At 54.4% G+C, this 20303-nt stretch overlaps 1 protein-coding gene across 8 annotated transcripts in view; it reads right to left on the bottom strand.

The window, feature by feature from the left end:
• Positions 1-19777, bottom strand: part of Prr5 (proline rich 5) — a 42526-nt gene extending 22749 nt beyond the window's left edge. The window contains exons 1-3 of one of the 8 annotated variants that reach the window (XM_063263625.1): positions 19656-19711; positions 16816-16911; positions 863-982 (exon numbers count right to left, since the gene is read on the bottom strand). In XM_063263625.1, coding sequence (XP_063119695.1) covers positions 863-972 — 110 coding nt within the window. In that variant the 5' untranslated portion in view covers positions 973-982; positions 16816-16911; positions 19656-19711. Of the gene's footprint in view, positions 1-862; positions 4600-12968; positions 16793-16815; positions 19504-19655 lie in introns of those variants that run through there. The other 7 variants (XM_008765726.3, XM_017594872.3, XM_008765722.4 and 4 more) reach the window with 7 other exon arrangements.
• Positions 19778-20303: the final 526 nt, after the last annotated feature.

Here is a 20303-nt window from a genome sequence, read left to right as displayed (position 1 = left end):
AAGACAGTGGTGAGCAGTTCTGGGGCAAAAGGAGTCTTCCTTCTCTCACAGTTCTGCTCCCAGCCCAATGAGGAGACCTGTGTAGGCCCAGGAGAGAGGGAAACTGAGGCAGGTAGTCTCAGCTCTCAAGCAGGCTGCGGCTTATTAGAGGGTCTCAGCTGGCACCCAGGTGTTCCCGGGTTGCTCTGAGACTAGATGAACAGAAAGCATGTGTCCAAGAGACAGCCGTGTCCCTAGTGGCAGACCACAGAGGGTGAAGCACCTGGCAGGATTTTACTGCCAGGTGGAGGGATGGAGTGGAGAGCCAGCATCCACAGACCTCCCTCGACAGCCTGCCTCATTCCCTCGATCCTTATTTTACTTTGGGTGGAAATACTTTCTTTTTTTTGAAGGGTCAAGAGGAGACTCATGGGGAACTGGGCTAAAAGAACTATCTGTGACTCTCTCTGGTTGAGAGCACAGCTGGGGGAGGGGCTTCCCACGCCCGGCTGGTCCTGGATGGGCCTCCGGAAGGGTCCGGTAAGGAATGTCTGGCAGCTGGCGCACCCCCGCGGACAGCTGGGAGGCCCGGGGTCCAACTCGGGAAAGCCACCGCCCACCCCGCGTCGAGGGCCCGACACGCATACAGGAAGTGCAGCGGCGCCCTGCCGGGGGCCCACGAGGTTCAAGTGCGCCCCTGCGAAGTGGGGGCTCAGAGGCCTCCTGCTCCCGGCCGCCCGTCCCCGGGGAGCGATCGTGGGCTCGTGCTGCCGACACGTTGCACTCACTTCCCTCCCCGCGCGCGGCCCGGCGGCGGGGTGAGCTGCGCGCAAAGTGGCGCGGTGCTGTCTCCGGCCACGCCGCTCCGGGCTGCGCGCCTTACCTGTTCCAGGTGGCGTTGGCGCAGGCCCGGCGCTGCTGCGTGCCCCGCTCGTCCGCACCCGCCGCGCCCGGCTCCCTCTTGCCCAGGTCACTGAGGCTGGGCGAACTCATGAACTTCAACCTGCGGAGAGTCCTCATGCTCACCCCGGCCCACGCGCGCCCCGTGTCCCCTACGACGATAGTCGGCTGCTAGCAGCAAGCCCGGCGACCCCGTGGCGTCCCGTCCCGGCTCTGCGCCCCCTCCAGGGGCCGCACGCCCAGCGCCGGGCCCTGTGAACCATTGCTCGCGGCGGCGGAGCGTGGAGCGCTCGGAGCGCAAAAGCAGGCCGGGGGCGGGGTCTCCCATCTGGGCGGGGGCACTGGTGGGCGTGGTCTCCGTTGGGAGGGCGGGGCCGGCGCCTTGGAGCCCTCGGCGGCCAAAGGGCCAGCTCAAGGGGGGGTGGGGGCGTGGGGGGTTGCTCTCAGCCGTTTCTCTTCTTCCCATCGGAAGCCACCACACAAGAGTCACAGGGCAGTTCAACCCCAACTGTCCACCCGGCACCCAACACTGTGGTCACACACACACCATGCACAGGGACTCATAGGCTCCCATTAATGTCTCCTGAACTCACTCCCTCTCCAGTCACCCATCTCAGGAGAAAAGGTTGTGCCCACAGAGATCCATCCAGACCCCTTCACGTGGACACAGGCTCCTCCCACTGCGGATCAAAGCTTTCAGCCGGGTGCCTCAGCCATCAGCCCCACCCCACCTGAGTCTAGCAAGAACCAGGCTGTCCTAGAGCCTTTCTCTCAGGGGAGGGGCCAAGGACTAGGGTCCTCTCAGGCAGCTTGGTTCCTTGGATGATTGGCTGGCCAGAGGGGTTGCTGCACCGAGAGTAGAAGGACCAGAGGGCGGTGACACCCCCTGAATCTTAGGCTCCCTTGAATGGCAGAAGTCAGAGTGTCTCCTCAGTCCTTGTGACTTAGGCGCCAGGCAAAAATGATCCAGGGACACAGGACAGCCCTGGGACATTGAGACAACTTTGAGTAATACCTGTTGGGGGATGTCGTGGGTCACCCAGGACAAAATAATCTCTCCAAGGTTCTGCCACCAGAACATGCAAGCTGGACCAAGCCCACTGAACACACAGTGCCCCAGCCCCTGACACACAGCCTGCTTCAACCGGGATCTGGGAGTCCCACTGGTTTTGCCTGCCACTTCCAAGCACAGCCCCAGGTGACCTGCAGAAGAATAGAATCATGGTTCGACTACAACATCAGCATTTCCTGAGCAGCCACTGGGTACTGGACACCCCCGCATGCCTGTCTTAGGAGGCAGTGATTAAACAGGCAACTCCTTGTTCACGAGAACTCTCACAGAACCAAAGGCCACTCAACCTACTGTGAAATGGCAACCAGGGAAGGGCTGGGCTACCCCTGCCTCCTTCAGTCAAAGCCTCCAGTGAGGACCTGACTTGGAGATCAACAGCAGATGAGTTCACCAGTCTCCAAGCAAGGGTGCAAGTGACAATGGCAGGCACCAACTTTCTGAGCCACACCAAGGAACCCAGGTCTGGGAGGATGAGGCCTTCAGGTGGGGATATAGAGACTGCTCACCCAGATAGGTGTACAGGGCTTAACCAACTATGGAACGCTGCCCATACTGGCTAGGAGCTCTGCTCAAGGGAGCAGGAGGAAGCCAGCTTGGACACTTTCCAGCTATACTGACACACACAGGACGCTGTCACAGCTGGACACGGATTTCCTATCTTAATGTAAAAAAAAAAAAAAAAAAAACCTAGATGAAAATCCAGTGATTTACTGACCCACCAGCCTATGCTGGTGTGCAGTGGCGGTCAACATGGTTGGTGTGTGTGGGAGGGGGGCTGTCACTGCTCCATAGCACTAGCCCCCAGCCCCTAGAGCATCTGTAGCCTTAGGTGAGTCACTTCTCAAAAGCTTCAGTTTCCTGTGTGGAAAGTGAAGCCCACAAATCCTTGGCTTCTCCCTATCCCTCCAGGACACACAGTCCAGGCCCTGGGGTTTTTTCATCCAGTGTCAGGCATGTCCAGTCCCTGCCTGTGAACTCTATGGGCGTCAGGATAGGTATGAATGCTGGCGACATAAAAATCGCAACCCTAACCCTCAGGCTGGAGAGATGGCTTTGTACTGCTCTCGCAGAGGATACAAGTTTGGACTTCAGCGCTAGCATAAGGCTTGTCACAAACTACCTGTAACTCCACCTCTGGGAGTCCAGCACACTCTTCTGGGCTTTTTGAGCACTGCACGCAAGGACACAAGCCCACACTCACACACACTCACACACGTAATCAAAAATTTAAATAATAATAATAATAAAAAAAGAGGTCGGATACACGTGCTAGACCTTCCTCTCGAGTCTACCCACCCTGCCCCCATTCTCAGTCCCTAGCACCCTACCCTGGACTGCAGAACCTTTCTGACCACTCTCTCCAAGTAACACCTGTTATCCTCACAAACAGTAGCTGGAGCTGGCCCAGGGCATACACACTGCCCTCCTGAGTTTCCACTGTGGCAAAGAGCAAGCCCAATTCTTGAGATGCCTTCAAACACCCCCCCCCCATTCCCTGCTCTCCAGAACACCCTTCCATGGAGATCAAAGTTGAAGGGTCATCTCCCTCATCTCCGATTTGCCCCTACCCTTGTTTAGACTTAATATGGCGTTTCTTGACATTTTCTCTCAGAGCCAGGAGCCGAAACTTGTTCATACCTACATTCCCTAGGCTTAGCACATAGTAGCTAGTATGTAGCAAGCATAGGAATGGCTAGACACGTCTATCTCATGTTTTAGGTCATACTGGTGAAAACTAAGATGCATAGGCATGAGGCCGCCATTTCTCTGCCACTGGTGTCACTCCAGCAAAAACCCTGGGCCCCTCAGAGAGGCCTGACCTTATATCCACCACAGTTGGGCAGGACAAGGGGCAGAACTGACCCCTGGCTACCTGACTGGCAGGAGTGGCCTCTGAGCAGCCAGAGGAAAGGAGAAGGCTGGTAGGTGAGGGGAGAGCACAGTGGGCAGGAGTGGGAAGGAAGAAGTGAGCTGCAGGAGGCTCGAAGCAGGACACATAATATGCAGAATGGGGCGTGTGACTGCGGGACTTAAAGGACATCTCTAGAGCCAAGCGCAGGGGTGCTTGTTGTAATCTTGGTTGTTGAAAGGTTGAGACAGGAGGATTGCCTTGAGTTTGCAGACAGCCTGGACCCTATAGTGAATTATAGACTCTTCGGAGACAGTGTCTCGAAGAAAGGAAAAGAAAAAAAAAAAGACATCTCCAGAGAGTAAAGAAAGGAGCTGTCCCCACCCCAGCACAGATGAACACTGGCTACACCCACAGCCCAATGCAGAAGTGCAACGGAGACGCGGGGGTGCAGTGCCGACGGGTGTTGGGGCTGGTGGTAGGCAGCGCGGGTGCTGCTGGGTACGAGTGTTGGTGGTAGGCAGCAAAGGACAGAGCTCTCTGGGCTCAGAAACCCAAGGCAGAGTCTGGGAGGAAACCAGGCTGTCACAACCCCTCAGCAAAGACAACTGAGGAGTTGGGTGTTTAAGTCAAACTCCTATAAGTGTTCCTGTGGCATGAAGTGTCAGAAAATCCCCCAAGGGGGCTGGGGATTTAGCTCAGTGGTAGAGCGCTAACCTAGGAAGCGCAAGGCCCTGGGTTCGGTCCCCAGCTCAGGAAAAAAAGAACCAAAAAAAAAAAAAAAAAAAAAAAAGAAAAAAAGAAAATCCCCCAAACCAAAACACAACAGCCATTGCTTGGCAGAATTCCTAGACATCTCTTGGTACAGTTATGAGCCCTGTAAGCAAGTGCAGGGGGCTTCACGTGCCCCACTGGGTCCTCTGGGCACTGATGGGGACCTCTGGGTTTGGTGCCTAGATCAAGGATTGAACAGTTGTTTTCGGAGTGGCCTTGAAGAGAATCACCTGTGTCTAAGATTATTGGTTAAGGACATGGGAGACAAGTGGCCTCATTCGTGCATCCCCCAAGTTGCCAGTGTCCCTACCTAAGAACCAGTCTCCTCCCACAGGAACCAGGTTTCATCCAACCTCCACCTGACCAGCTAGGGACGGGACGTGAGACAGGATGCTGGCCACCAAGGGAGACTCAAAGAGCAGCAGGACCATCCTTCTTGGAGTTTGCCCTAAGTGAGCAGCCAGGACGGAGGTCCTGGCTACCAGGTCAGCTGACTCAAAGGGACTTAGTGAACACATCTGGAAGATGGGTAGCATCTCAGGATTTGAGGGTCAAGAAGATAGAAACGGAAGCTCTTGCAGGGGCATGCACTCCCCCAAAGTCCTCTCTGACTCATGGGGTATGAAAGTACTGAGGGCCCAGATGGTTCATTTTCAAGGCATGGTACTCTCAACCCCTGACCCCTGATTTCTGGTCTAGGACAAGATCACAGTGTAGTTTCACCCTCTCTTTTCCCATGTCAATCAAAGGGGACAGAGAACTTATTTGAATTATCCGATTGAAGAAGGGATCCTTGTCTTGGGTGGGAAAAACAAGAGACAGGGCAGAAAGGCAGGACTTAAACACACTCCTCCATCTGGGGCTCCTAAGGCTGTGGTGCTCCCTGGAGGTGAGGAGGTCTCATGTCACAACAGAGAAACAGGGGTTCAGGGAGGCTGGGGCACATGCTCAAAATCAGGATGGGTAAGTGGCAGGGCTGAAGCTGGAGCCAGGCCTGGTGAGCAGGAGAGAAGCAGTTCCAGCTCAGTGACTGTCACCTACCGCCCACAATGTGCCCTCCCTAGGCTCTCCTCCCAAGGGCCATCCACCCCAGAAGCGGCCACTTTGCTCCCTGTTGGCAAGGTCTGGCAGTTCCCAAAGCTGACTGGCACCATGTCTCTAGCAGCCTGTGGCACAGCTGATGTGTAGGTTCCTTACCCTGGGGTCCCAGAAACTCAGGAAAGGGCCAGTAGGTAGCTAAGGCATGTGCCTGGCTCTGTCTCTTCTGGCCTGTGCTCCTGGGCCGTGCTTCATCCCTTCCTTGGTGTGCAGAGGAGGTGAAACAGGACAATCACAAGGTCATGGGGTCACACCAGGAGCTTGGCAACTGCTCCTATTTTTAGCAAAGTGGGAGGGACATTGAGGCCAGGTTGCAGAAGCCAGGTGAGCCTATCACCCTAGGGCAAGACTAGACTAGGTCCTTGGAGGGCTCTTCTCCCTGCACTCCAAAGCCAGCTGATCAATCAGCACTCAGGGTAAGACATGTGTCCATCAGTGTAAAAAGCAACACATGACGTCATCTGCTTCCACACCTTCTCTTGGGTCTTCCTGACCCCATCTGGCTAGTCCCGGTCCCCATGTTAAACGCTTCTCCCCTCCTATGCTTCTGGCTGCTGTGGGATTCCGATCAGCAGAGATTCCTTGTCTCCAACACCCTCACCTCATCCATGTGACCCTCAAGAGACTCTCCCTCCAAAAGTTTCCCATCTGTGAAGGTCTTGGACATCAGTTTCCAAAGGTTCTTGGGGACAGTTTTAGAATCTGGTGCTGATCTGTCACTCGGTGCCTGGGGACAGTGAGCTTCCCTTTGGAGCTGAATCTTGGAGTGGCAGAGTTGGTATTTTGATTCCCTCAAGGAGATCCGGCCTGCCAAAGGCATTGCGACCTCAGCTCCTGTTTCACATGGGTGCCTATGGCGCTTGTCCCCACCCTGTGGATAAAGGCCCCCACACCAGCAGCAGTGACCTGCATGTTGCCAGCTAGCCTGCCTGCTCTGTACTCTCCTCAGGGCACTTCCAGCCAGTAGTTTTTCCTCAGAAGCATTCCTGGAAAGAATGAATGACTTAGGAATCCGCTCCTGCTGGTGCGACCCAAGAGGAGCCCGGACAGAGTACACAGGCGTGGTAGGAGACCTGAATGAAGAGTTCATTTTCTCTCCTGGTTTCTGAACCTTGCACCTAGCCCTGCCAGGTGGGAAGAGCTATTCCCTGTCAGGGATCCAGATCCAATGTGGGCGATAGGAACCGGAAGAACCAACCCTTGGCCTGTATCCCTCACTTCCTGGTTGAAGCCCAAAGAGCCAGCCAGGGCCTCCCAGAGGAGGGTGCTGCTTTTGTGGGTGGTGTTCTCCCAAGCTTACCTAATATCAGGTAGTAAGACTGGCCTTCTGCACCCAATTATCTGAGGAAACCCTTCCAGTAAAATATCTCTGAGCTGGGAGAAGGGTCATGTCACCTGGTGGAGAGGAGTCAGCAGTCACAAACTTGGCTCCTTCAAAATCTCCATGAAGGAGAGACTCCCTGGAAGGTAACATCCCCAGTGGATCCAGGCACCAAGGTCAGGAAAAGCAGCAACATTTACCAGGTACCTGCTATACCCAGCCTAGGCCACTGAGGCCCAGCTGAGGTTCCAAATCCTAAGGTCACAACAGAGTCACAGGCTGGTGGGAGGCAGGGCCAGGACTGGCTCTGGAGTCCTTGTTTCCTGTTCGGTCTCCTGCTTCTCTAATATCAGGTAGCAAGACTGGAACCTGTCTGAGGGAAGCTGGGTCTACCACTGGGCATGAGCAATGTGGGCGGGGTTCAGGGGTTCTGGCTGGTCAATGTGGTTGGGACTCCAGGAGCCCTAACTTGTCAATGTGGGTGGAGCTCCAGGGACCCTAGCTGGGCAATGTGGGTGGGGCCCCAGGGGCCCTGGTTCTCTATTGATCCCCAAACCCCAGAGCTTTAATAGGGACCAGAAACTTCAGTGGGCTCAATTCCTCCCTGCCATCAGCTTTGATCCCTGGTCTCCAAATGGGTCCCTGCCCTGCCTGCCTAATCCTCAGATCAGGCCCCATGCCTTCTGAGAAAACTCTATATTCCAAAGCCTCGAATTCAGGACCCCAGGCAGGCAGGGCCCAGCCTCCATTCTTTGAGTCCTGCTTCCTCCCTTGAGCTCTCCAGGCCCTGGTCTCCATCCTTCTGGGCCTTCAGAATTCGGCCTGCTTCTCACCTAACATTTTCCAATCTCTGTCCTGCAAAACAGTTTTAATCACACACACAATTATGCGGTCCTGGTCAAGGTGCAGCCTGGCGATCTCTCTTCGGCTCCACCTCCCGATGGCTATATTTTTGGTTTGGTTCGGTTTTGAGCGTAACCATTATTAATGTCAGGGAAGTGTCCTTGGTGGAAAGCACACCGCACAGGCTCTCTCTGGTCCAACAAGGCTATCAAAGGCAGACTGAAAGCACAACGTGCCTCGGTTCACTCCTTCTCTTTGGGTCACCTGCTTACTTCTGTGGGTAGACATGTCAGTCACTCAAGGGTTGTCTGTCTAAAAGCCGTACCTGTTCCCTTAGCATCTTGCTTCCAGACTAAAGGCACAAAGAACAACCAAGGCAGATGCTGTCAACTTTCACAATGTCCTGTTCCAGACCCGAGAAAGCCCCAAAGGTCTCCAATCACTGTCCTAAGCCTGCAGTCACCTTGGATCCCAACAACCCTGAGAGACAAAACTCTTTATGAAACGCCCTGAGCAATGGCAAACTGCAGAGATTCAAGGGACAGGACACTCCGCCCCCCACAAGGATAGTCTCTTCTAGAGTGGCCAGACTACATGCTGGACTGGGAGTGTCTTATGGGATTGTTTCGTGTGAATCAGATCAGTCCCCATATCAGGAATAACTTGGGACCACCCTGAAGAACAGAACCTAGACAGGGATCACCCAGGCTACACCTTGGCCAGGACTGTTTAATTAGGTGTGTTTAAATCGTTTTGCAGGGGAGATAGAGAGGTGGCTCAGTAGTTAAGAACTCTCAATGCTCTTGCAGAAGATAGTTCAGTCCCCAGCATCCACATGGGGAGTGGGAGATGACTCATAACTGCCTATAACTCTAGGGGATCTGACCCACTCTACCGGCCTTTGTAAGAATCTGCAAACATATTCATGCTCTTGCACACATGAATAAAAATAACAAGAATCCTTTAAAAATGGAACATGGTCTCACAGTGTAGCCCAGGCTAGGCTGGAACTCACTATGTAGCCCAGGCTAGGAGGTTTCAAACTTAGTGTGTCTCTTGCCTCAGGTGGTATCGCTTTCCTGGGCCACAAGGCCTGACATTTTTAACCCTGTGATTCCACGCCCAGGGTGGATAAACTGAGCCAAGGGCCCTTTTCCAGTTCCTTCTACTCTTGTCTAGGCTGTACTTTTCATTCTCCCCAGACCAGCCAGGCTTCCTTGGAGAGTCCTGGGATTCTGAGGAGAGAAGGACCCAGCCTGGGGTCAGTGTGTGTGAGCCTTGTCCATAGCTCATCATAGCCCTTCCTAACTTAAACATTTTTATTACCTTGATTTACTTGGTGTGTGTGTGTGTGTGTGTGTGTGTGTGTGTGTGTGTGTGTGTATGTGTGTGTGTATACACCCATGCACCTTGGCACACATAAAGAAGTCAGAGGCCAGCTTGTGGGAGTCCATTCTCTCTACCATGTGGGTTCCAGTAATCGAACCCAGGCCACCACCTTTACCCACAGAATCACTTTCTTGGCCCTATCCTTCTGGTGTTTATGGAATGGGGTGTCGCGGTTTTTGGGAACCGCAAAGGAATGCATTGCAGTTTTTGTTTTTTTTTTTTTTGTTTTTGTTTTTTTTTTTTTTTTGACACCATCATTGCAGCTAGCCTGCCCACCTCTGTCACCTCTGTTTCCATCTTACCCAAAGGTCAGCCTCCCTTCTGGCAGAAGCCCTCTAACTCCTTGACCTAATTCTGCCCTCCTCATTCCTCCTCCCCCTTGGCTTTGTTAGGATCTTGGGCTGGCTGCCCTGGGGCTGGGGCTCCTGGATGCTGAAATGGTTTATAAACAGCCAGGGTCCACTTTGCTCCCTGCAGGGCTGGGCTTCCTCATGCCCTGCCCCATCTCCCCTGGTCTCTACTGTCACATGACTCTTCTTTGTCCTCTTGGTCACTGATCACATGGCCTTCTCTCCCTTCCACTGCCCTCCCTCCGCGGGATGTGCTTTGCTCCTTGTCCCCAGTCATCTTGGCCAGTACAACCTTTCCTGCTTTTCTGAGAAAATATTTCAGGAAACGTTTCTATGCTCAACCCTACAGTGCTCCCTCTGAGGGTGGAGACCCCCTAGTACTTCTTGTGAGGGTGGAGCCCCTAAAGTATCCACTCCAAGGGTAAAGCCCCCACAGTGCTCACTCAAAGGGTGGAGCCCACATGGTTTTCACTCTGACTGCAGAGTCCTATAGAGTTCACTCTGAGTGTAAAGCACCACGGAGCTCACTTTCGGGGTGATGTTTCTAGGATGCTCACTCTGAGGTTGGTGCCCTATGGTGTTCAGTGCTGCACACCCCTTATTTCCCCCACTTGGAGTACATCTTGATGAAGGACACTCACTGGGGCACACCTGCCACTACTGCCCAGATGCTGTGGGAACCCAGTAGTGCCGCTCCCCCCATGAGAGGAACCAGGCACCAGTGCTACTCAGTGGGTCTCCTGTGCTGCACATGCTGACCTCCAAAGGTCAAGGGCCTGGTAATTCCGAGGCCCAGAGCTGCCAAGTGAGGAAAAGCAAAGCCCCGCCTGGGCCAGATGGGGCTGCTCAGTAGCTGCAGCAAAGTGGTCTGCATCTCGCTGCCTTGAAGCCTATGTCCTAACCCACTTATCAGAGTGTAAGTGTTTGCTGTCTGGGGAAGGTGGGGGGCGGGGAGGGCAGGGCAGGCGATTACACACCTTGCACTAGGCTGCCACCTTCTGGCTAATCGCCTGCAATAGCCATTTTGTTTGACTGCACAGCTCCGTGATCTCCCAAGCAGCCCAGTGTTCCTGGAGTTTGCCCCACAAGCTCTATTGCTGAAGCAGGCTGGCTAAATCAGGCAGGCCCTCACCTTCCGAGAGCCGAGAAAAGACTGCTAGAACATCCCATACCTACTGCCTGTGTGTTCTGCAAAGTACAAGGCTCCTGGGAGTCTGAATGGAGGGGAGCTGGCTCTCAGCTGTGCAACTCTCAAGTACTAGACACCTAGAAGTGACAGGCACAAGTCCCTTATGTGAATGCTGGGAGGAGTGCCCAGTTCTGCAGATGTTGCTTTAGGAATCCACCAGCAGGGACACCTTGGCAACCCATTAGGCTCCATCAGACTGTCATCAAACCTCCCTTATCAGATTGCCTGGTGGTTAGCTTCCTCCTTCAGACTGCCCAGCTTCTCCTGTCAGGTTGTGTCTGGTGAAACTAGCCTAACAGACTGGCTCACCGGCCTCTGCCATCAGACTGTGGTCAGCCCGAGTCTCATCAGGCTGTGACCCTGGATGACCTTGTGGCCACAGAATTCGAGGTTTGTCACTGGGCTTTCTTTTCTTTTTCTTTTTTTCTTTTCTTTTCTATTTTTCGGAGCTGGGGACCGAACCCGGGGCCTTGCGCTTGATAGGCAAGCGCTCTACCACTGAGCTAAATCCCCAACCCCGTCGCTGGGCTTTCAATACATACACAGTCATTGAAGGAACCCTAGAATGCTTCTCAAAAGCAGAAGAAAAAAGAGGAAGGAACCTCTAGAGAAAGCTTTATCCCTACTAGGGCGTTCCTGTGTCATCCTTTTCCATGCCTGGCTGTGTATATGTGTCAGTCACTATTAGCAGTGTGACAGCCCCAGCCTTCCTGTTCCCTGCCTGCTCCTTAAAATCGACAATACTGGGCCTGCCCCCTGGACTTGAGACAAGGTGTTTCCTGCTCTGGGCCCCACCTGTCTCCCAGGCTCAGATGCCTTTACCCCCACCCCCACCCCCACCTCATCTTCCGCCACCTTTGAAAGCCAGGCAAACAGAGGTTATTTGCTGAGATCTGCACAGACAGACAGATGGGGGTTCATTCTGCCCCAAGGTGCCTTCACTGGACATCTGCCATCCACACTCCCTGTCTTCACCTAACAGACACTCTAGGGCACCCCTGACGAACTTCAAGACACAGGAGCCTGAGCAGCGTCCTGAGCAGACATGGAAGTGCTGTAGCAAGCACTTTTCAGGGCCAGGAGCAGGATTCCACGGCTGATATGGGACACATGCTGGGAGTGTGTGTGCGTGTGTGCGTGTGTGCGTGTGTGCGTGTGTGCGTGTGTGCGTGCGTCCGTGTGTGCGTGTGTGCGTGCGTGTGTGCGTGTGTGCATGTCTGATATGGGACACATGCTGGGAGTGTGCGTGTGTGCGTGCGTGCGTGTGTGCGTGTGTGCGTGTGTGCGTGTGTGCGTGCGTCCGTGCACAGACAGCCAGGAAGGCTCGACAGAGCAGGACAATCTCCCACAGGAACTCGAAGACACAGCGCCCTTCTGGAGGAGGAGCGGCAAGAAGCTGCGGTAGCAGGGGGAGAGGCCTACGAGGGGCAGCTGAGCAGGCAGGAATGGGGTTAGCAGACACCAAAGGCAGCCAGAGGCATGATGGCCTGGCCAGAACTGGGGTGTGACCCTGGTTTGGCAGCCCACAGGGTCCCCACTAATGGCTAGGGTGGACAGCTCCCTGTCCCATCCCCAGATGTTGTGGCAGCAGCTCCGGTGACCACAGATTTTCCCCAGGGAACTTGACAACCGTAGAAACACTTCCATCCGGCCTAGCGCGTTCTGTCCTCCATCCTCTGGTCTACCGCCTGGCAAGCCTCCTTCAGGCTGTGCCAGGGCCTTTCTGGAAAAATGGAGCCTTTCCAAATGCCCAGTGAGGCCCATCCGGCCTCAGGGGTATGAGGACATGAAGGAGATGAAGGAGTTATGAGCATCAGAGAGGTGGAGCAACCTACCCAAGGTCACACAGCACAGCGTGCACACACATGACTCAAGCTAGATTGCCAGCCAGGGCAGACAAACTGTTTTATGAATGGATGAGCAAAAGACTCGGCAGCCTGGGCGCTCTCACACCCCGAGCAGCAGAAGGAAGGTACCATCTGCCGCTGTTTTTGTTGTTGCTGATTCAAACGTAAAGTCCCAGTACTGTCACGCACATTAGGCTGGACCTAGGAATTGGTCCTTATCTGAGTCAGACTTCTCAGAGACAGACTCGGGGTCAGACAAATGGCAAATCTCCTCTAACTGCCAGCTCCTGAGAGATCTGACCCATCCTACTTCCATACAGACTCAGCATCCCCATGCCAAAGAGGCCGAAAACCTACCTTGCTCGAGAGCCAGAGGCTGCAGGGTGGGCGAGGGAAGGGGTACCCGTGGTTTGTCTGCCTGTGACCTTGGCTGAGGCCTGCACAGTCCAGAGAGGTCTGATGTTGGCTCAGCGTTCACTGTGCTGGGTGCCCTGGTCCTGAGGCTACCCAATGGCTTACATATTATGAGGAATCCACGTGGCCACAGGACAGCAAGCAGGCGGGCTGGACAGAGGGCTCACGGGCTGTGACTCAGCGGAACTCGGCGAGGCTGCAGCCAGCTTCGGTGGGAGCTGCCCGTGGCAGCCTGTGCAGGGAAGCCCAGCTGCCTGGTTCCTGATAAATATTTTATCATGCTTACGGAGTAGGTCCCAGGCGGTTGCCCGTAGCCTTGGATCCTAAAGTACACCCCTTCCTGTCCAGGCCTGAAGTGGGGAGAATAGCCGGTGTCAGGAGGTGTAACTGGACAGCTCCTTTCACTTCCGACCCAAGATGACTTCAGGACATCTTGGTGCAGCTCAGCACTCAACCCCACACCATTTATACCCCACTCTACTCTGCGGATGTTAGGTTTGGCCACGCCCCTCACATGAAGTCTCCTTCACTCTACCTAGAATGCCAGGCAGACTCAGTTCTGCCATCCTGCTGGCTCAGTGCTGGCCACCTCCTTCAGGAAGCCTTCCTGGATGTCCCTTCCTGTCAGGTAATCCTGGGAAAGCCTATTTTGGACCCTGGCTCTACAATGGAGTTAAGGTTGCCCAGTGATGGGAGACAAGATGAGGTTGAAGTAATGCAGTGTGGCCTTGTGCACTGGGAGGCTCACTCTGGCTGGTCAGGTGGGCACAGAATGTAAGACCCAGCCCCTTCTTGCAGGGACAGCCACGCTAGAAAGGCTATAGCCAGTATAACTCGGAGTGACAGCAGTCACCACGAAGGCCTTTACGCACCTTCCATGGTGCCCCATCTAAGGCTCACTCCTTCCAAGGCCTCTGAGACACAGTGTTCTGGGTCTCATTTGGCAGAGCCTGAGATGCACAGGACTGTCACATTTCTGCGACATGGGGACCCTCCAAAGGGGTGTGTGACGTACAGGATGTGCTCCATGCAGGGTGTTGCCTGGCTAAGAACTCAGGCAGGGTAGGAGCTGGGCAGTGTCTAAAGACAGAGAGGGAGCTGGGAAGACACCACATGAAAACGCAGAACACACACCCAGGTGTTGCCTGGTGACCTGTGTGGGCTGGGCAATGTAGACACCACCCCACTCCAGGATCTATTGGGGAAGAAAAAAGGCCATGCCAGGCAGTGGTGGCCATGCCTTTAGTCCCCCAACACTGGGGAGGCAGGGGCAGGTGGATCTCTGAGATGAAGGACAGCCTGGTCTACAGAGAGAGAGAGAGAGAGAGAGAGAGAGAGAGAGAGAGAGAGAGAGAGAGAGTGTGTGTGTGTGTGTGTGTGTGTTCCAGGACAGTCAGAGCTGCACTGAGAAACCTTATCTGGAAAGATCACAGACAGACAGACAGACAGACAGACAGACAGACAGACACAGACAGACAGGCAGGCAGGCAGGCAGGCAGACAAAGGAGAAAAAGGAAGGAAGGAAGGAAGGAAGGAAGAAAGAAAGAAAGGAAGGAAGAAAAAAGAAACCAGAAGATGGGCATGGTGGTGCTCACCTATAATTCCAGCACATGAGAGGCTGAGGCAGGAGGATTGCTGAGACATGAAGTCAGCCTGGGTTATAGAGTGAGTTCCAGGCCAGCCTGGGTCACAGAGTAAGACACGGTTCTGAAAACAAAACCCAAACTCTCACAATAACAGCATTGATCTGCGGGTCGGCAAAGTGAGGCTGGGGTCTCCCTCCAGGCCTTGTGAAGTAGAAATAGCCTCCTGTCACAGGTGACCAGGGACTGGCCCACCGGAGGGTCCTTGAGCACATCCTATTTACCCTCCTTGTTGGCATCTCTCTCTGTCTCAGGCCTGCTGAAGAGAGGCAGGATGGATAAAGCTGTGAATGGTGCAAGTGGGAGAGTCTCCCTCTCTACGGGAGCCTCCCGGCCCCGCCCAGCAACAGGACCATGCCTATGTTCTACTTCTCCTGGTACATTGAGACTACGTACCGAGGGCCGTGGTCACCACTACCCAAGTCCTAGACTGACAATCCTAGGGGTGTGAGCTCCCTCCCAACTGGGATAATCAAAGCCATGTCTCTCTACCAAGAGGTAGCCGTGGTGGATGGATGGCTTGTTCATCTGAGTCAGACTATTTCACGGCTGCGTGTGACCTTCGATGTAGATACTGACCTCACTGCCCCATGTTCATCTGTACAATGGGTTCACTATAGTGCAACCTCACAGGACAACATGGAGGCAGGTCTGTGTGCCTGTGATTTGCCTTTCTAGAGTGTTCCTAAGGCTAAGACTGGTTATGCTGGCTCTCAGTACTGCAAGCTGCTCCCTTCACACTCTCTGCAGCCACACGGGGTAGAAAGCTTGTTTTACATGGAGAAAACTGAGGCACAGACAGTAAGGACTCCTCAAAATCAAAGAGGGTGTCCAGGATGAAACCAGGTCTAGAACTTGGATCTAGAGCTAAGGGGGTTGTCTCCCAGCCTGGGTGTTTTCTTGTGTCTTTCTCTTGGACTGTCCTCTGGATACAGGTCCATTCATTTTGCTGGACAAAACGATTTTAAAATTTTATGACGGGCTGGAGAGATGGCTCAGTGGTTAAGAGCACTGACTGCTCTTCCCGAGGTCCTGAGTTCAAATCCCAGCAACCACATGGTGGCTCACAACCATCTACAATGATGTCCTCATCTGGTCTGTCTGAAGAAAGCAACAGTGTACTCACCTACGTAGAAAAAATAAATCTTTAAAAAAATTTTTTTTTTATGGCGGCCTCCAATCAGTCCAGCAAGCAAACTCTGAGAGCCTTCTAGAAAAAAAATGCATGCAACCGATGCTGCGATCTAGGGAGCCCACATGGTAGCCCCTGAGGGTAAATCTTCTTGTCCTTATCTTCAAGCACATCAATATGACAAGTGTCGAGAGGCTGGATACAGAGACCCAGGTCTGAGCCCTGACCCTTTTCCTTGCTGGTCCTGTGCCTCAGTCTACCTATCTGATAACTAGGCAGGACCACAACAACCTCCTGGGCTGCTGGGAGAGTAGACAGAGGCCAGGGAAACTCCCATGGGGCCCAACATAGAGGAGATGACCAAGACACAGGGGTACCTGTTCACTTAGGGTGAGCCAACCTTTGCAGCACAACCTCTGCATGCCTGAGGGACCATCTTCCAATAAGGGGCCTTGCCCTGTCCCCTCCCCATATGTGCCAATACAGAGAGGTCAGCAGGCTCAAGGCAGTAAGACACACCTCCTCTGGAGTGGTTACAGATGGCACAGGATGGCTAAAGGTTCTTTGTTCTCTACTATGTGGGTACCTGTTCCTTCCTCACCTGGATCCTTTCAGTCACCTCAGCGCTGACATCAAGGCCCACAATGACACTACAGTTTGGGCCTGGTTGGCTCCCCTAGAGTCTACAGTCCCATCAAGCCCATAGTACTATAAGATGGCTTCAGTACAACAGGGTCACCCCAATCCCACTCCCAGAGCTGTCCTTCTACCTCACCAGTGGAGAACCCTCCTGGCTGGGGCTACTCTCTAATTCTCAGGGTGACACATAAGGCATGTGGTGGCAGCCATTCTCATCATCTGATAGACAAAGCAGGAGGCAGCTAGAGGTTGGGAAATTTGCCAAGGCTGCTGGGCTAGCAAAGGTGCACAGATTAGTCCCCGGCAGCCGGGCCAGAGCCTCTACTTAGTCCAAAACTGTCTATTCCCACTCTCAAAGAAGAAAGCCACAGCTCACAGGGGTCAGGCAGCTTCCGGAAGCAGGTGGCTCTGGGTTTCTCCTTGTGCCCTCATCTTGTAGGCTTCTCTTCCTGGGTCATCATGAGCTGAAGGTCTGAAGGCAGAGAATAGCACTGACTACAAATCTCCAGAGTTTAGGGTCCCGAAGTTCCTAAAACATGACCCCAAGGTTCCCTATCTGTGCTGACTGTGGTGGTGAGCATGGAAAGCCTAGCACTCCAAAGCTGAGCCCAGGAATTCAAGGCCAGCCTGGATAAGGAAATGAAACGTCTCTCCACCCTCCCTTCCCTCTCTTGAGACAAAGTTAGAGTGTCTTGCTTGGGCTGGTCTGAGACTCACTACGGAGCTGAAGATGACCTTGAAGTCCCAATCTTTCTGCCTTCCCATGCCCAGTGCTGAGATTACAGGTTTGCACTATCATGCCTAATTTATGTGGTGCTGAGGATCGAACCCAGGACCTTGTGAATGCTAGGCAAGCACTCTGCTAATTGAGCTGACCCCAGTGGAGACACTGACTTTTAGAAAGAAAAGTCCTGCATCTAGAGCTAGTTTTGATACATAAAGAGGAATGTGGTTAAAAGAGAAGAACATTGTTACGTTGTCTTTAAGGAGCCACCACCTCATTCTTGGCAAACCTCTGCTTCCTATCTCCTGCCACTCAATGGGGCATGACTGGTCCTGTGGCCTCCTGGGCTTCACGGCAGGCCCTGCTGTGTAACCCAGGGGACCTCCAGCTCTCCTTCCACTTGTCGTGTGTGACTGGCTCTCTCTGTGAGTTCTCAGTCCCATCCCCAGTCCCTCCAGTCACCTGCAGGTTTGGGGAAGGCCTTTGAGAACAGATCACTTTCCTGTCTTTCCATGGGGGTCTCACATGTATTCTGTGAAGACAGGACTGCACTGAATGTGGATATCTAGAGGGAGCCTGGGTCTGACTCCCTGACAGGATGGGGAGTTCTCTAGGCAGCTCTACTGCCACCCCTCCAGGCCCTTCCTTGTTCATAGAAGCTGGCATCACACGGAGTGCCCGCTTTTCCTCCCCAGGCATTTCCGCCCAGGCAGCCCAGGCCTTTCAAGCCATCCATTAGAAACAAAAGCCATTTGCCAAGCAGCGACTGCACAAACACTTTCCCTGCTGGTGAGGAAGTACAACTGTCCCCATCACCCTCCATTAACACAGTTATCCTGAAAACAAATGCCACCCACCCTGGGGCTGCTACCGCACAGTTTTGTGCACACCAGTATATCCTCCTGGGGTACCCAGTGTGGGTAGAAACACCAACTCCTAGCTTTTAGGTTTTAGGCATCAAGGATCAGAGAAGCAATGATTCCCCAAGGTCCATAAACTCACTCAGCAGTGGGCCTCGGAGTTGGCTCCTGCTGACTTGGCTTCATAGCAACCTGTGACCTACAATTCAACAAAGAGCTGTGGACACTAGACTCAGCAGGAGGACTATTCAGGAGGTCATAACCTCTGGCAAGGGGACTTAGGTTCATGGAGAGCGATGGCTGGCTCAGGGACACAGCCTTAGGACCCTTCTTTAGGGTGAGCCATTGTTAGTCCCGCTTCTCTCGGTGAGGCTCACACCTGAACATGCACCAGAACAGGACTGAGGGACTCAGAGGTAAGTGCAGAATCCTAGGGCCCCAGAAGCATCCCAAGACAGCCCAGGAGCCTGCATCTGTGAATCAAACATCCTCAAAGAGGACTGGGGATGCCCAGAGATCTGACAAGAGAGCTGCTAGCCTCTCCTAGGAGAGATTCTCCAGAGTGAGCCCTGATAGGGGTCACAGGGAGATGAGACCTCTCTGAATGCAGTCCAGGCAATAGGCCCAAGGCATTTGGAATCCTGGACACAGAGGCAGGTGCAGCTACTCCCTCAGCCAAGCGTATCCTCAGTCCCTCTGCTTGTCATGTCACAGTCTCCACAGTCCCTCACAGTGTCACTACCGCCCATGCCTGACAGGGATATGGAGGCTCAGGGAACAGGATGGAGTTGCCCTTCTGGGGCCTGCAAGGCCAGGGACCCTCCCGAAGCTCTGTGCTTTCTTCTCACCCTGGCTCTGGCAAGGGAGATCTTGGAAAGCACTGGGTTCTGCTGTTCATATGGGAAGGCATGTAGGAATCACCTGATTTGGTCACTGACTCAGACCCTGGCCAGACTAATCTGCCAGGTGTCCGGCCCTACCTGTCAATGGCCAGGGAGAGTGATGGATCCCTAAGTGCTCCCACCCTGGGGCCTCTGTCTGTGTGAGATCAGCCTGCTGCTCTCATCTAGCTCCTTGCCAGGAGGTGACTGGAGGCCCAGGCCAGAGGCCAGAGGGTGTGGGGGCACAGCCTGAGCCAGGAACAGCTTGGGAACAAGGGCCCCCTCTCTGGACCATCTTTGTTTGCTCTATTAAGGGGGGATGATGGAGAGGGAGGGGCAGACTTCGATAATGAGGAAGCATTGAGGAGGATCATGACGGAGGGAGGGTGATAGGATAGCTAGGCGGCTGGACAGAGGGCTGGACTGACCCCAGCGGGACCCACCCACAAAGATGGGGAGAAACTCAGACACCAAGAGAAGGGGGCGGGGCAGGGGCCTTTGAGGGACAAACCAGGAAGATCCCCGGAGGCTGACGGAGGTGCTGTACTCCTCTAGGGGTCGTTCCTGCTTAGAGGTCGCTCCCACCCCTACCCCACCTCCGGACGCTCGGCGGCACTCACGCGCACACGCACACATGCACTCGCGGCGCCGCCCCGGTTTCGCCTCCTGCGAAAGCGTGTGCAGCCCCCTCTCCCGAGCCCCGGACCCTCCCTGCCGCCCCGCCTCGCCTCGAGAACCGATCGCCGCTCACCTCGGTCCCCGTGCAGCCGCCGCAGCCGCCTCCACCGCGCAAAGCCTGGACAGGCTGGGGGAGGTACTGCGGAGGCCACGCCCACCAGAGACCACGCCCGCGGAGCCCGCGCCCCTGCGAGATCCCGCCCAGCCCGCAGAGGCTCTGTCTCTAGCTAACAGAATTGGGACGCTCAAGGGGTTGCAGACACGCCCATCATCTCGGCAGCGCGGCCCCTCCTTGTATACTACTGCGTGCATTGCGCAAGCTGTTCGTCCCATCCTCCCGGCAGGAGGCTCCTGGAGTCACCCATGGGCCAGAACCCCCAGGATACATCCCTTGGTGGTCCTTAGATTCCCACCCAAAGCATCCAGGTGTGAGAAAAAAAATTCTGACAAACTCAGCTTTGTCCTGAGTCTCTGGGACATTTGCAAATATCCTGGCTAGGTTCTTAAAGCTTGTAGCGACCTGGGCCACGTCAGCATCCCCTTGATTAGAAGAGAAACACTATCCTGTCTCCCCCCACCCCCACCCCCCACCCCCGGGGCCCAGCTCAGTTCCTGGTGGGCCATGGCCCTGTGACATTCCCATTTTGCTGCTGAAGAACTGCTTTTGTGGGAATACCCAATGCTCCACACCAATCCATGTCTGACACCTAAAGCTTTAACC

Source organism: Rattus norvegicus, chromosome 7, assembly GCF_036323735.1.
Source record: "Rattus norvegicus strain BN/NHsdMcwi chromosome 7, GRCr8, whole genome shotgun sequence".
Classification (NCBI taxonomy): Eukaryota; Metazoa; Chordata; class Mammalia; order Rodentia; family Muridae; genus Rattus; species Rattus norvegicus.
The sequence above is the reverse complement of the archived record's forward strand: the minus strand, read 5'-3'. Positions and strand labels throughout refer to the sequence as shown.